We start from the raw sequence: 18,528 nt of genomic DNA on the forward strand, positions 1-18,528 counted from the left end.
ATTTAATATATTACAATTTAAGTATTTTAGGAAAGTTTGATTTTTTCTAATATTTTTAAAGGCAAACAAAATATTAAATATTTTATCTTTGAAGGAAACTAAACAAATTTTGTATTATTTTATACAAATATTTTCTATCAAAAATACTGTTTTTCAGAAGAGATAATTTAATATATAACGAATATTTAAAAAAAATCGGATATTTAAAGGCAAACTAAATTGCTCTTTCCATATTTTGAATTGCCAATTTATGAAAAATTATATCTTACATATTTTTCGTATATCACAATATTAAATACCTATAAATTTACCAGAACTACCATTCAATCTTCTCTGGTGATAATTAATGTATCATAAATATAATATTTTCGAAAATTTTTATTTTTATCTGACCTTTAAAGGTAAACTAAATGATTTTTAAATTATTTAATCATATTTTTTTATGAAAAATACTGTTTTTCATAGTTTACAATAATAAATATCTCGAAATTTACCACAAATATCAGTATATCTTCCAGATATAATTCATATATAACAAATTAAGTAGTTTTGAAAAATTTTATTCATTTTTTCTGATACTTGAAGGCCAACTAAATTGTTTTTTCCAATAGTTTAACTAGTAAATTTATGAAAAATAGTAAATTTCATATTTTCTATAAATGACAATATTAAATATCTCGAAACTTATTATTATATTTTATCTAGCGATAATTAATAATAATATGTTACATATTTTTCATAGATGACAATAATAAATATCTCGAAATTTATATATTAAATAATTTTTACATTATTTTATTATGGCCTTTTATAAAAATATTGTTTTTTTCATAGGCTACAATAATAAATATCTCGAAATTTACCAGAACTATCATTATATCTTAACTAGAATTAATTAATATACTGCAAATTGAATATTGTTGAAAAATTTATTTTTTTCTAATTTCTAAAGACAAATTAAATAATTTTTATAATAGATGTGTTTTTTAATAGGTTACAATAATAAATCTTCCTAACTTTTCCAGAAATGTTATTATATCTCATTAAGAGATATTTTTGAAAAACTTGATTGAACATTCAATTTGAAAAAGCAGAAAATGAAAGAAATACTCTTGATAATTTGGTTATTGGTGTAAACTACATAATTCATGAGTCACACAAAGATAACATTTTTTTTTCAGTTTTCCCTTAAAGAAAATTTAGATAAATTTAAATTTATAATTATTTTGAATTTTGAAAAACCAGAAACAAGATCAAAGGAAAACTTCCATGATAATTTTATTATTGGCGTAACCTACACCATCCATAATTCAAACACAACGAAAAAATAACACTTGAATCCAAAACTGTTCCCATAAAGCATTTGTGTCGTGTAATTACGTATATACATATGCAATTGCATACGAAACATACGAACATAATAAATAAGATATTCATAGTTTCGAAATAAATTGCACTTTAACATATTCAAACGTGTTAGATGATGTATAGTAAGTAAACATTGTCACATAAATACTGGGTTGAATAGCACCACACAAATCATACTGCAATAACACTTACACACGCATAATTTCATTTTGTATTATCAATTTTTCTCCGATTCAATTCAAATGGTTCCTCGTACCGACAACCTAAACGGCGATCCTTCGGAAGTTTCAGCAACGATCCGTCCGTGGATTGCCTCACACGCAACATAAATCACAATCGAGCGACACGATTTAATTGCGATCTCTTAATTATTTCCACTCGGATAATTGACATGTAATTTTAACGTGCGCATCCAATGGGCCAATTCTCGAAGGTGTCTGGGTGCGATTTACGACACTTATTTGGCGAAAACAAGATTTTTAAGCCGTGCATCTGTCGGGTGGTACCACAATACAAGAATTATGCCCGGGCCATAAACATCACTAAAGAATCACTAATGCGAAAGGGGTTCCGACGTCCTCTTTTGTTTTGTCTCTTTTGTCTTCTGCCTGTTTCCAAACACAATTATGCAAATACACATGTTTTGGTGTTGCGTTTTTATTGATGGGCCATAACCATTTTGTTTTCTTTTTTTTTTTTTTCATTTTTGGTTTTGTAGCTGTAAAATAAAAGTTTTACGGAGCGTATTTTTTGCGGGTTTATGAATGCGCCGGTCGGGGAATTCCTGAAGATTAATGCATCCATCGGCGACGGTGGAACGGCAATTGATGCTGTTTGTGCATTAGTTAATTGTGTGTGTAACCCGTTAGTCACCTTACAAGCTGGCACAAGAAATAAACGTCCGCCACTCATATATATTAACCATATGTCACAACTTGATCTAAACTAGGTGCATTAGGTTACATAATGGAGAGTAGATATTTGTGCTGATAGCGTAATAGAAGAAACAGGCTATTTTCATTTCCCTCTACTTGCTCCAATCCATACAATGGGACCAGGATCTTTGGATTGGGGCGAGCACAATGGACAACAATCGATTGGATCGCTGATAAACATGGGTTCATTACACGATAACATTACCTACAACTCGAATACAGATCAATCGTGCACTGAAACTCCGGACACAATGCCGGAATAAGATTATCCTTTTCGAATATTTCATGTTGCTTCTGTTGCCCGGGCAATTCAATCAACTGTGCATTAAAAACTCCTTGCGACAATCGATTTTCATTCGATGTGGGTTAGAAGTTTAATTTTTTTACGATAATCCGGTTGGAACAAGAACGAACTGAAAGTGTTCCCAGACGAGACAATGGTTGTTTATTGCCGTTCGAATAATACAAGGTTTACATTACTGGCAAAGTTGTTTCTTATTCGTAACGAATAATTGCAATTTCTTACAAGAAGAATAAATAATTGTATAATAGAATGAGAGTAAAAATCGTACAGTAGCTAAGTTCAATTAAATCGAAGCAAAGATTGTTGAAATGGAATTCTTGACTTTTGTATCGGGCACAGGAGCCAAATGAAGTCTTTTGAAATCGTGCACAATGCGTACACAATGGATACGGAATGGGCCGGATTTTACGAGTCATCCAGTATTCACCTGCACTAATCTAAGTTATAAACAACGCTAAGAACCTCTTGTACTTTTTCAAGAATGTTATTGTGGACCATTGAAATAATTTACTTTCCAAATTGATAGGTACGGCTCAATCCATGTCAAAATGTTGCCGGCATTGTTCATCCTATTCTTTTGTTCATTGCATTGTGATGCTTCTGTATAATAACGAGCTTTCTTTGATGGACATTAGTGAATATTAAATAAATTAAGAGACATATGAACAAATTCTAAGAGCGTATTATCTATTGTGTTACTTTATATTTAAATTATACGTTATTATCCACTCAGTTTTTCCAAGTTTTTAATTTGGGTAGAAGCGTTTAATTATACTCGTCAGAAGTAGAAACTACCACTTCTGGTACCAAAACAAGATTCGTGTCAATTATCCTTTGGTTACAACGGGGATTGAAGCAACAATGGGTACCATATGTTGGGGATATAAATGCAAAAAACTCTTCAAATGTTACCGTTTAACATCTTGATAAAATGGAGTAAAAGTTGGGTAGATTTTTATTTACTGTTAGTTTTAGTTTCTCTCATTTCTGGTATCATTATGTTTAAAATTATTACAGTAAAACAGAAGGTGTAAATGGAAAAGCTTGGAAGTTATGTCACCTTTGTTTTATTTATTAACCATTTAGTTTACCCATTTCTTTTATTTGAGTAAAATTGTCCTATTGTACACGTCAGTAGAAACTACCACTTTTGATACCAAATCAAGATTCGTGCCAATTATTCGTTGGTTACAACTACGATTTAGATAACAATGGACAACACATGTTGAGGTTACCAATGCAGAAAACTCTTCAAAGCATTGCCATTTAATATTTTAATAAATATGATTATAAGTAGAGTAGTACTTTTATTTATTGTTAGTTTTTGTTTCTTTAATTTCTTATAGCTTTATATTTAAAATTATCACAGTAAAATCAGAACGAGAAAGCTTGGAAATTATACTGTCATCTTTATTTTATTTATTATCCATTTAGTTCTCACACTTTTTTAATTTGAGTAGAATTGTTCATTTTTACACGACAGTAGACAGTACTATTTTTGATACCAAATAAAGATTCTTGTCAATTATTCGTTGGTTACAACTACGATTTAGATAACAATGGACAACACATGTGAGGTTACCAATGCAGAAAGCTCTTCAAAGCATTGCCATTTAATATCTTAATAAATTTGATTATTGGCGGAGTAGTACTTTTATTTATTGTTAGTTTTTGTTTCTTTGATTTCTTATAGCTTTATGTTTAAAATTATTACAGTAAAATTAGAAGGAGAAAACTTGGAAGTTGTACTGTCAGCTTAGTTTTATTTATAACCCACTTAGTTTTCTCACTTTTTTAATTTAAGTAGAATTATTCATTTTTACATGACAGAAGAAACTTCCATTTTTGGTACCAGATCAAGATTTTTGTCAATTATTCGTTGGTTACAACTACGATTTAGGTAACAATAGACAACACATGTTAAGGTTACCAATGCAGAAAGCTCTTCAAAGCATTGCCATTTAATATTTTAATAAATTTGATTATAAGTGGAGTAGTACTTTTATTTATTGTTGGTTTTTGTTTCTTTGATTTCTTATAGATTTATGTTTAAAATTATTATAATAAAATCAGAAGGAGAAAGCTTGGAAGTTATACTGTCATCTTAGTTTTATTTATTACCCATTTAGTTTTCACACTTTTTTTAATATCAGTAGAATTGTTCATTTTTACACACCAGTAGGAACTACTACTTTTGGTACCCGATCAAGATTGATGTCAATTATTCATTGGTTACAACTACGATTTAGGTAACAATGAACAACACATGTTGAGATTACCAATGCAGAAAGCTCTTCAAAGCATTGCCATTTAATATCTTAATAAATTTGATTATAAGTGGAGTAGTACTTTTATTTATTGTTAGTTTTTGTTTCTTTGATTTCTTATAAATGTTATATGTTATGTTTAAAATTATTACAGTAAAATCAGAAGGACAAAGCTTGGAAGTTATACTGTCATCTTAGTTTCATTTATTACCCATTTAGTTTTCACACTTTTTGAATTTGGGTAGAATGGTTCATTTTTACACACCAGCAGAAACTACCACTTTTGGTACCAGATCAAGATTGATGTCAATTATTCATTGGTTACAATTACGATTTAACTAACAATGGACAACACATGTTGAGGTTACCAATGCAGAAAGCTCATCAAAGCATTGCCATTTAATATTTTAATAAATTTGATTATAAGTGGAGTAGTACATTATTTATTGTTAGTTTTTGTTTCTTTGAATTCTTATAGCTTTATGTTTAAAATTATTACAGTAAAATCAGAAGGAGAAAGCTTGGAAGTTATACTGTCATCTTAGTTTTATCTATTACCCATTTAGTTCTCACACTTTTTTAATTTGAGTAGATTTGTTCATTTTTACATGACATTAGACAATACCACTTTTGATACCAAATCAAGATTCGCGTCAATTATTTGTTGGTTACAACTAAGATTTAACTAACAATGGACAACACATGTTGAGGTTACCAATGCAGAAAGCTCTTCATAGCCTTGCCATTTAATACCTCAATAAATTTGATTACAAGTGGAGTAGTACTTTTATTTATTGTTTGTTCTTGTTTTTTTTGATTTCTTATAGCTTTATGTTTAAAATTATTACAGTAAAATCAGAAGGAGAAAGTTTGGAAGTTATACTGTCATTTTAGTTTTATTAATTACTCATTTAGTTTTCACACTCATTTAATTTGAGTAGAATTGTTCATTTTTACACGTCAGTATATACTACCACTTTTGATACCAAATCAAGATTCGTGTCAATTATTCGATGGTTACAACTACGATTTAGGTAATAATGGACAAGACATGTTGAGGTTACCAATGCAGAAAGCTCATCAAAGCATTGCCATTTAATTATATTAATAAATTTGATTATAAATGGAGTAGTTCTTTTATTTATTGTTAATTTTTGTTTCTTTAATTTCTTATAGATTTATGTTTAAAATTTTTACAGTAAAATCAGAAGGTGAGGATGATAAAGATTGGAAGTTATTCTGTCATCTTAGTTTTATTTATTATCCATTTAGTTTTTCCACTTAAATTAATTTAATTTGAGTAGTACAATAGAAACAACCACATTTGGTACCAAATCAAAATCTTTGTTAATTATCCTTTGTTTGCAAAAAGAATTAAGGTATAGAAATATTTTCACAATTTTTTTAGAATTTATTTTAAAATTATTGGAGTAAAATTAAAAATTACATAATTGTTTTTAGGAGTTTGTAGTAGTGAAAAATACCACAATAATTAGAAAAGGAAACATATTTAGTTACCTGTTTTAACCAATTAGTACAGAAACAAGACTTCTAATTGGTTAAAACCACATTTTAAATAATTCTAGGTAGTTTCAAGTAATTTGAAGATAATAGCTTTTAAAAATAATTTACTTATTAAAATAATTAATTAATATAAACATTCTAATAGTTATTGTTAGTGCATTTATTGTTCACCATTTTAGAAAGGCAGAGATTTATTTCCACATTTTATTCAACACGCCATTTCATAATTAACAGTTCTCTTTGATCTGCCAGTTTTATAATTATCTCAATTTATAATTAATGCACTTTTAAAACATTTCGCAAATTGAAAATACTCCATTCACAAATTATAGCCACATAATTAGTTTTTCAACGCTTTCTTGTAATTACCTTTAATTAAAAACCGAGTTCAGACCACGTCGAATGAAATAATCTATTTAATTAACGAAACTAGTCCTGTTTTATTTATAAAATGCCCCCTTTTGATAATTGCGTAACAAACACTTAATTAATTAATCTTGTAATTAGCATCGGACGTGGACGGTTATTAATTAAAAATGCATTTTGTTTTAGCACCGATATTAAATAAAATTGTTTGGGCATCTCGGAGAACGAGTCATAAAAGATCGACTTACCCAGCTTTTAAATGCACGTAAAACATTTTATGCTCCTTTTATTTGTGTTTGTAAACAGTGTCCTTTTCACGTGTCGGTGCTAAATGCGAAAGAAAACTGATATATACGTACACCTACAATGTTAATTACCAGTTATTCTCTATGAAATTTAATATTTACTGTTGATTATTAAAAACAAATATTTGCCATTGTTTGTGTCACTGAAACGAAGGTACTAATTTACAAGTATTTCATACCAAATGAAGGGGCTAAACACGAGTTTCTGGAACCGATGGACATGTCAATCTGCCACTTATTGACTCCGGGGTTGTGTTAATGCGTCCCCCCCGACTGATGAAGTTGCAAAATAGGCGAACAAATAAATAATTCATGTCGATACGGGTAAATCGTAGCCCGAATATTTATTTAAATCACAATTAAACACGTGCTATCAAGGTACTAGGCGCATTAAATTTGTTTGAACAGCCAAATCCACTTCTTAACAACCACCAACAAAGGCACCACGAAGAAATTACTATGTAAATATATACGGGCCCGTAAGTGGCATAACTTTATTCGTAAGTCGTAGACAAAATCGGGGCAAACACCAATATTGGGCCGGGCCGAGAACACGTAACGTGACTAAGGGTTGAAAGCCGCACAAGGACGCATTAAATCATAAATCAAAAGTCTCGTTTATCCCCCCCTATTCAATTAGGAAGTAATATTTAAATACAATTACATTATATTAAATGCTTGATGGCTGTTGGGAACGGCGGCTTAAGAACCACCCCACGCCATTATCCGAATGCTTATTCAATGTTCACCCAATCGGCAAATATAAATTGCGATCGCTAACGTCGATTTAGAATTTTATAATTACAATGACCCGCGGCACACAAAAACAGGACATAACGATCCTTTAAATTAATTGAAAATTTGCGACGGGGCGCGTGGGTTTTATTTTAAAATAATATTTGACATGCGAATAATTGTTAAAACAATATTTTAATTTCCTAGCAAAACAGACAATTGTAAATAAATTTTAATTGATATTGAAATCGCACAACGGGAGCATTATATCAAAATATCATATGTGTATATCGCTTTAATTTTTCGTTGAGTTTTTGATTATGAAACGAATTTATTTTGCCATCACAATCGAATGTAAAACTGTACTAATTGAAGTTGGACACGTTTGTCCGATCAAATTCAACGTTCAATGTTTTAATATTAAAATTGTGCTAAAACAAACACGAATTTTTGTAATCGATATGTTCTGGATTTTAAAAAAATTGTGTTTTTTCATGTGTAAATTTGTTTTAAATAGTTGGAATGTGGTTAACGCAGTTAAATGATTAGTTTTCGTCCAACCAAAATTCAAGTTGTATTATTTTTAAATTCTATCAAAAAAATTTAATTGAATTTGCGTAAATATATTTCAATATTGTGATGTATATTTTAGTAGAACTAAAAATTTAATTAATTTACTCTAATATCCAAATAATATTTTAAAAAATTTCTAATTGCTAAATTTTATCAGAAAAATTAATTATTAAATTGAATCTAAATTCTTTTAAATAATCTTATTCTATAAATTTATCAAATCATTTATAAAGTGCTAAAGTATTCTAAAATATCTAATTAATTAATTTAATTAAAAAACTAGTCGTGGATGTGTTAAAATTTAAAAAAGTACGTTAAAATTTCTTAAAAAATATAATTCCAATTAAAATTTAAATAATATTTTAAAAATTAAAACCTCCTAAATTTCATAAAATTTAATTAAAGGTATATAAATCCATAATTTCTCAAACATCATTAAAACATTAATCTCTAATTTTGGGTATATTCTCTAAATTTACCAGATCACATTAAAAGTTAAAAAATTAACATTAATTAAAATTTAAATAATATTTTAAAAATTATATGAATATTAAATTTCATAAAAAAATTTAAATGAATTTATATAAATCCATAATTTCTCAAATATCTTTAGAAAAATAAGCTCTAATTTTGGGAACATTTACTAAATTTGACAATTTACCAAATCACATTAAAAGTTTTTAAAAAATAATAAATTAAATAAAATTTAAATACTCCAATTAACATCCAAATAATATTTAATTTTTTTATATAATAATTCTTAAATTTCATTAAATATAAAATTTTTAAATTTATGTGAATCCATAATTTCTTAAATATCTTTAAAAAATTAATATCTAATTTTGTGTGACTAAATTTACTAAATCACGTTAATAGTTCTTTAGAAAAATAATTCCATTTAAATTACGATTAATATTTTAAAATTTATATAATTCCTAAATTTCATTAAAAATAAAATATTCAAATTTATGTAAATTCATATTTTCTCAAATATCTTTAAAAAATTAATGTCTAATTTTGGGTATATTGTCTAAATTTACCAAATCACATTAAAGTTCTTAGAAAAAATAATTATAATTAAATTACAAATAATATTTTAAAAACTGTATGCAACCTAAATTTAATTAAAAATAAAAGTATTTTAATTTTGTGTAAATCTATAATTTCTACAGAATCTTTAGAAAATTAATGTCTAATTTTGGGTATATGGTCAAAATTTACCAAATCACATTTACCACACACAATTCCGATTAATATCAAAATAATATTTCAAAAATTGATTGAATCTAAATTTTATAAAAAGAATTATTTGTATTTAAGTAAATCTATAATTTCTCAAATATTTTTTAAAAATTAATGTCTAATTTTGAGTATATTGTCTAAATTTGCTAAATTACATTAAAATTTAAAAAAAAAATAATTACAATTAAATTGCAAATTATATTTTAAAATTTGTATGAATCCTAAATTTCATTAAAAATAAAAATATTTCAATTTATGTAAATTCATAATTTCTCAAATATTTTTAAAAAATGTTCTGAAACACCTTTAAAAAAATTGTGGTCTAATTTTGGATATATTGTCTAAATTTACCAAATCACATTAAAATTTATTGAAAAATAATAATTAACTCACAAACAATATTTAAAAATTGTATGTAACCTAAATTTCATTAAAAATAAAAAAAATTTAATTTTGTTTAAATATATAATTTTTTAAGTATATTTAGAAAATTAATGTCAAATTTTGGGTTTATTGTCTCAATTACCAAATCCATTAAAAATTCTTTAAAAAAGATAATTAATTCCAATTAAAATCCAAATATATTAAAAATTGTATGAATTTCATATAAAAATATTTAAATTTATATAAATCCGTAGTTTTTCAATTATATTTAAAAAATATGCTCCAATTTTGGGTATATTGCCTAAATTTCCCAAACCACATTAAAAGTTCTTTTAAAAATATAATGAATTCCAATTAAAACCCAAATTTTAAAAATTCCTAAAAGATTGATTAGTGTCTAACTAAAATGCAAAAGTGAATTAAATTTATTTAAAATTCTAATTTAGAAAAATTACTCTAGTTTTAGGTAATTTGTCTAAATTTATTAAAGATAATATAAAAATTATAATAAATTTAATTAAATTATATAATAAAATAAATTAAACTCTAATTTTGGGAATATTATCTAAATTTACCTCACCTTTAATAAAAAATTAACGAATATCAAATAAAATTGAAATGATGTTTTAAAAATTGTATAAACAAACGTGTTTTGCTTATTCAGATGTTTATTCATAATGTTTAATCTCTAATTTAATCTCTAATTTTGGCTGTAATTGGAAAAATTAATAATAATTAAAAATATTAATTATTTCTAATTAAAACCCAAATAATGTTTAAAAAATTGTAACAATCCCAAATTCTATAAGATAGAATGAATTTATGTAAATCCAAAATTTCTAAAAAATTTTCTTTTCCTAAATTTAGCAACCAATTTATTAGTCTTTGAAACATATTTTACAAATTTGATTAGCCCTAAAAGGCATTGGTAAATTGAATTGACTTTATAGTTTTTAAAATTACCATCCTCCAATGGTATTGGAATTTTTTAAATTGCGTTATAAAAGGTTGTAAAAAGTCCTTGTTACACCAGTTTATTATTAATGGTAACTGCATCCCCTTATTCCGTGCTCGTAAAGTAAAACAGAATACATAAAACTTGCGTTTATTTTAAGCACCGTTGTCAGTAATAAATGACAAATTTTAAGAGCTATCTTGTATGCTACCCTTTTGTATTAAATTAATCTTTTGAATAATATTTGCTGTCTACTAGGTCGTTGTCGAGCATTATTACAGTGGATGACAATAACCTATCTCCTCCCTCAGACAATGCTTGCATTTTGTCAAACGTTTTAATATGAAATACTTTACAACTACTTTGCTGTCAGCGACATTCATTATTCATGTTTATTGTAATACGCGTCTCCTGCTTATTACATCTAATGTACGCATTATGGGGGATGATGTGTGCTCTTTTCAATTCATACTGTCGCATTTTTTGGAATACGAAATCATTACAACATTCCATCTATTCAGCCCATTATCGATTCGATTTACGAAGCAATTAAAATATCACAGAGTGCCTTATTCTTCTGTCACCGCACCTTTACAATTTCAATTTCTTCTTTATATGGAGGTCTTAATACACACAGTAGCTAAAACATATTCACTGACTGCTGTCACTTATAATACAGAATAGATTTTTTGTTGTTGACCATATCCATGTACGAACTGCTCCTTCTTTACACGGCTTATGGTCTTGTCTATGTTACACATCATTTACAACCAATGGAACACCTGAAAATCTTATTATCGAAAAATAAATTAGAAGATGTGTGGTTCCATTGTCTATAAATCGAAAAACATGCCAGTCACTCACGCGTTTTTAAAGTCGCCATTAAAAAATAATTAGTCTTTCCACCGGACATTCAAAGGCATTCGCAACTTCTCCAGCGGGAGAAAAGTAATTAGTATAATTCTTACAACGGACAAAGAGGATGCCGTACACGTTCCCCACGCCGTGCGACCCTCTAATTAAAATTTAGTGCGAAATAATGCGAAATAGTCAGCAATTAATTCGTTTAAGGCTTCCGTTCGACAAAGGGACACTTTAAATTAAATCTTCGCGCCTCCCGCGAATCCATACACGCCGCACCGTACACACGTGTGGCGTACTTTGTAATTAAACATTAAATCATCGCCGAAGTGTTATCACCCCTCACTCCGGTGTCTGAAAAGATATTCAAACGTACTGATTAAAATGAAATTTCGCACCTTCAGATTTAATTAACGAGCGTTTCAATAATTGCGAATGCCAATTAACTTTCGGATTTCTCGCAGGTTCCGAACTGGTTTGCGATGGGGGTGGTTGGAATTAATGGCTGTCACAACAAAGTCAAATATGGGTAGTTTCCAGAACAATAACTGGACGGTTCATCTTGGAAACAGTAAAATGGTAATTTGAGGAGGGCAATAAAAACTGGACAGTGTTTTACAGCTTCATTGTAAAATCATTTAGTGAAAGCTGAAAATATTTTGTCCCAGTCATTGTCAATTGGACACGGCATGGGACATTCTATGTGTTGTGGGCCGCAGATGGTAAATACAAATAACAAGCAAGAAGAAAATTGACTATAGGTCAATAATGATCAGACTTATTTAAGTCAGACTATGTAAAAATTTGGGGTAAAGGAAACAGTATTTTACGGTTTAACTTTGAAACAACTTAACTTCCTTTAACATATTATTTATTCAACAATATATTCAGCATTATAATTAGAAAATTTATGGGTTCTTGGGACTAAGAAAAGGTCAACTCCAGTTATGACATTTTCATAATTGCTTGTACTGAGGCTTATTGTTTATGACTCCAAAAAGGGGTTGTCACAAGCTAGTATCTTAGAGGAGATGAAGCTATTATTAACAAAACTTTTATCATTTATAACACAGTAGATTAAAAGTTTTCTTCTCCTGAATCTTGATGGTAAAAAAATATTCATAATCCCTGAAAAGAATTGTCTATCTATAGAAATAATTGTGTAAATTATGGCAGATAAGACTTCAGACAAACTTGTGACAAGATTCGTCCATCCAGATGAAGCAATTATTAGTAAAATTTTCTCATAATAATTTTTATTGTTCACGTCATAGGAGATTAAAAGTTTTCTTTCCCTAAATTTCGATGTAATAAAAATGTCCATTATCCTTGAAAAGATTTGTCTTCAGACAAATTTGTGACAAGCTTCCCCTATCCTCTATTATTAGTAAAATTTTCTCATAATTTTTATCATTTATGTCAGTTTTCTCCTTCTAAATCTCAGTAAAACAAAATGTTCATTATCTCTGAAAAGAATTGTCTCTCAGAAGAAATAATCGTGTAAATTTTGGAAAATAAAACTTTAGACAAACTTATGACAAATTTTCTTCATCCAGATGAATTTATTATTGATAAAATTTCTTCTAGATATTTTTTATTAATTATGTCACAGAACCTAAATGAAGACATTATTAATAAAATTTCATCCGGGTTATTGCTAGAACTTCTTCCCTGGTACAGTTTTCATGACAACCCTAATGTTGCTCATATTTAATTTAATTTAACACAACAATGACGACTATTATGAAGAAGTATAATAATGAAGGCTTTTTTTACTGGAAGAAGAGATGATCAATTAAATTTGGAATGACTAATTTTTTCAATTATTAGAAGTCTTCTTCAAGTCTCATCCCCCACAATATGATTTTCATCAACGGTAAACCACCGTACAAGCAATTACGGTCACGAAACAGTCTCAGAAGGATTCGAATTCGCTGTTGCCTCAGATGATAGACAATTCTTTGCAGAAGGAACATTTTTATTTCATCATAATTCAGAAGACAACTTCCAATACTTAATCACATAGATGATGCCGACTATTATGAAGAAGTATATTAGTGAAAGCTTTTTCTGCTAGAAGAAGGCATGAATTATTAAATCTGAAATGTCTAATTCTTTCAATTATTAGAAGTCCTCTTGAAGTCTCATCCTCCATAATATGATTTTCATCAACGATAAACCATCATACAAGCAATTATGGTCACGAAACTTTCTCAGAAGGATTCGAATTCGCTGTTTCCTCAGATTAGAGACAATTCTTTGTAGAAGGAACATTTTTATTTCATCATAATTCAGGAGAAGAAAACTTCCAATACTTATTCACATAGATGATGACTATTATGAGGAAGTATATTAGTGAAGTCTTCTTCTAATCTAAGAAGACATGATCAATTAAATCTGAAATATCTAATTCCTTCAATTATAAGAAGTCTTCATGAAGTCTTATCCTCCACAATATGATTTTCATCAATAATAAACCACCATACAAGCAATTATGGTCACAAAACTTTCTCAGAAGGATTCGAATTCGCTGTTTCCTCAGATTAGAGACAATTCTTTGTAGAAGGAACATTTTTATTTCATCATAATTCAGGAGAAGAAAACTTCCAATACTTATTCACATAGATGATGACTATTATGAGGAAGTATATTAGTGAAGTCTTCTTCTAATCTAAGAAGACATGATCAATTAAATCTGAAATATCTAATTCCTTCAATTATAAGAAGTCTTCATGAAGTCTTATCCTCCACAATATGATTTTCATCAATAATAAACCACCATACAAGCAATTATGGTTACGAAACTTTCTCAGAAGGATTCGAATTCGCTGTTTCCTCAGATTAGAGACAATTCTTTGTAGAAGGAACATTTTTATTTCATCATAATTCAGGAGAAGAAAACTTCCAATACTTATTCACATAGATGATGACTATTATGAGGAAGTATATTAGTGAAGTCTTCTTCTAATCTAAGAAGACATGATCAATTAAATCTGAAATATCTAATTCCTTCAATTATAAGAAGTCTTCATGAAGTCTTATCCTCCACAATATGATTTTCATCAATAATAAACCACCATACAAGCAATTATGGTCACGAAACTTTCTCAGAAGGATTCGAATTCGCTGTTTCCTCAGATTAGAGACGATTCTTTGTAGAAGGAACATTTTTATTTCATCATAATTCAGAAGAAGAAAACTTCCAATACTTATTCACATAGATGATGACTATTATGAGGAAGTATATTAGTGAAGTCTTCTTCTAATCTAAGAAGACATGATCAATTAAATCTGAAATATCTAATTCCTTCAATTATAAGAAGTCTTCATGAAGTCTTATCCTCCACAATATGATTTTCATCAATAATAAACCACCACACAAGCAATTATGGTCACAAAACTTTCTCAAAAGAATTTAAATTCGTTGCCACATCAAATTATAGACAATTCTTTGCAGAAGGAACATTTTTATTTCATCATAATTCAGAAGAAAAAAGGCTTCTTCTGCTGGAAGAAGGCGTGATTAATTAAATATGAAATGTCTAATTCTTTCAATTATCAGTCTTATTGAAGTCTCATCTTCCATAATATGATATTCATCAACAATAAGCCACCGCACAAGCAATTATGGTCGCGAAACTTTCCCAGAAGGATTTAAATTCGCTTATCGTCAGCGACAATCTGTTTCAAGCACACAAAACGGGCTTTACGTTTGGTAATAGTTGTAAAGGATTTACAAAACAAAACAAACCGCAAGCACTGCTTGGTATCAGCGTGTACTTATCAACGCACCAAATAGCCCCTACAAATTACTACGGTGTGTCAATACAGTTGTAACCTAATCGTTCGATCGTACATTTAACTTTCATTGTCGGGGTGCACAATGAGTGTTTGGCAACCAACTCAGCGCACATCTGGTACCGTGGTGATTTTCCCCGACACCGAAATCGCCCTTACGTACGGGACGCATTAGCGTCAATGATCGACGCATTACATAAATAGCGTATGCTGAAAACAAATCGGCCGTAAATCGATAGATCGACAAGATAGATAGCATTTCACACACTCTCGATTTAATCGAGCAGACTGTGTTTGAGGTCTTTAATTTAATTTATTAACCCCTGTGTTCGCACCGTGCCTATGTTGTTATTGAAAACCGACACAATGAGATGTTTATCATATTACTAATTTATTTTATGATATTTGAACAGTCACTTTGCACATTCCCTCGAACAACGAACAACTTTTTGGTCTCCAATGTTACGGTGGACATTAAAATTTTATAAATTCGCCTCATTTACTGGCTAGCGCCTTCAAAGATAAAACCACGAAGGCGCACATGAACATGTTTTGGATGCCCGTGTAGTACTGGCAGTCGCACCACAGCGGATTCGTGTGCGACATGAAATGTTTGGCGGCGAAAACCAGGGCCGCCAAAAATCCGTAGACGTTGTCGTAATCCTTCGATATCTCGCTCAGCAAGCCCACGTTGAAGAGGATGAGCGTCGTCTCGATGCGATGGGTACGCTTCTGTCTGAATCTGACGTAGATTGGCACAAGACAAGCGATTAGGTTTATGTAGATTATCTTCGTGTCGTAGTTGTAGTTCAGCAATATGCTGGTGGTTATTAGCGGCAAGGTTATCAGTTTTTGCAGTCCCTGCGTCACACTCGCCAGTACTTCCAGGTCGGTCGGCTTTCTGTCGGCTGAAGTAAATTAATTAGTTTGGTACTGATGTCCGGTGGAACGGTACTTGCCCACTGGTTCTAAGTAGTCCGGCACGGCTGCTTTGTGTGGCTCGTGTAAGTCTGAAACAGAGATATTAATGTTGTAGCTTCTGTTGGGGATTTCGAGTACCGCTGATGAGGGAAACCAAGTTGTTCGCCGTGATTATACCGAAACAGTAAAAGGGATAATCGAGCGGGAACTCTTTGGTGGTGAACATTCCGTAGAGTCCAGTTCCAGCTAGTAAGATGTAGGAGGGTCTCGGCTGAAATAAGGACGCCATTTCCGAAACGTCGTTGATTCCTTCACGGTCTCATCGTAAAAATAAGTTACACAAAAAATTTACACACCAAATTTGACATTTTTTGAATGAAAATAAAACGGGATGCGAAAAGTCAATGTCAGTACAATAAATTATTAAAAATAGATAGACGTTTTTGGGTTATAAATAGTCCTTAAAATATTTCCACACCGTCGATTAGCAAAAACGAAGCATTAATCATCGACGGTCCATTTTTCTCATAATGCCCAAAAAATCGTCCAAGCATAATTTCATTCTGTATTTACATAATTTATCCGTTCCACCGCCGACAATAGTTCACCCAAAAATTATAAGTGCCACTATTATATTCGATACATTCAGTCGCAACAATCGTTAATATTTCTATAGAAAATACATTTTTTTCACACACTTCACAATAATGGGCACTTCCGATTATTGAATACAAAACGATACATCCGAGATATTGTGCATTATTCACTTAGTTTGCCAACAAAATATTTAGAGCATTGAGGCCAACATCCTGCTGGTATAGAAAATGCCAAAGTAAATATACGATTTACTGATCATTGTTGTTTGTTAGGGGTGCATTCGGATTGTGTGAATGAGAGACGGGAGTTAATGAAGCGAGGGTTGTTTTTGATTTGTGCCGTTTGTATGCACAAATAACCTATTCGAATTCAAAACAAAATACCGTAAATTATTTGTTATTTTTATTAAGGTTATGGTTTGAAGTGATCTGAAAAAAAATGTTATTATTAATATTAGGTACCAGAAAGAGTAATTTTAATGTTTTGTTCAATGTTTAATTGAATAATTTTTTATATTATATTTTAACATTGTTGTGTCATGTCATGATGTCATGAAAACAGTACCAGGGAAGAAGTTCTGGCAATAGTCTTTCCTCGCATCTTACACCATTTAAGTTTCGTGTATTCTAGTCAGACCTGGATGAAATCTCGAAGAAATTTTATCAATAATAGATTCATCAGGATGAAGAAAGTTTGTCATAAGTTTGTCTAAAGTTTTATTTTCTACAATTTACACAATTATTTCTTCAGATAGACAATTCTTTTCAAGGATAATGAAAATTTTTGTTTCATCAAGATTGTGGAGAATGAGACTTCAAGAAGATTTCTGATAATTGAAAGAATTAGACATTTCAGATATAATTGATAGACCTTCTTCCAGTAGAAGAAGCCTTCACTAATATACTTCTTCATAATAGTCGTCATCATCTATGTGAATAAGTATTGGAAGTTTTCTTCTTCTGAATTATGATGAAATAAAAATGTTCTTTCTGCCAAGAATTGTCTATATTCTGAGGCAACAGCGAATTCGAATCCTTTTGAGCAAGTTTTGTGACAATAATTGCTTGTACGGTGGTTTATTGTTGAAGAAAATCATATTGTGGGGGATGAGACTTCAAGAAGATTTCTGATAAATGAAAGAATTAGACATTTCAGATTTAATTGATCATGCCTTCTTCCAGTAGTAAAAGCCTTCATTATTATACTTCTTCGTAATAGTCTTCATCGTTTATGTGCTTAAGTATTGGAAGTTATCTTCTTCTGAATAATGATGAAATAAAAATGTTCCTTCTACAAAGAAATGTCTCTAATCTGAGGAATTAACGAATTCGAATCCTTCTAAGAAAGTTTTGTGACCATAATTGCTTGTATGGTGGTTTATTGTTAATGAAAA

The 18,528-nt window shown here is 29.6% G+C and overlaps 1 protein-coding gene across 1 annotated transcript; it reads right to left on the reverse strand.

The window, feature by feature from the left end:
- Positions 1–15,989: 15,989 nt before the first annotated feature.
- Positions 15,990–16,931, reverse strand: LOC109604712 (uncharacterized). Its single transcript, XM_020021240.2, has 3 exons — positions 16,677–16,931; positions 16,577–16,627; positions 15,990–16,525 (listed from the first exon to the last, which is right to left on the reverse strand). Exons 1-3 carry the CDS (start codon positions 16,825–16,827, stop codon positions 16,113–16,115), a joined length of 615 nt encoding a protein of 204 aa, XP_019876799.1. The 5' UTR covers positions 16,828–16,931; the 3' UTR covers positions 15,990–16,112.
- Positions 16,932–18,528: the final 1,597 nt, after the last annotated feature.

The sequence above is a fragment of the Aethina tumida genome, chromosome 4, assembly GCF_024364675.1.
Source record: "Aethina tumida isolate Nest 87 chromosome 4, icAetTumi1.1, whole genome shotgun sequence".
Classification (NCBI taxonomy): Eukaryota; Metazoa; Arthropoda; class Insecta; order Coleoptera; family Nitidulidae; genus Aethina; species Aethina tumida.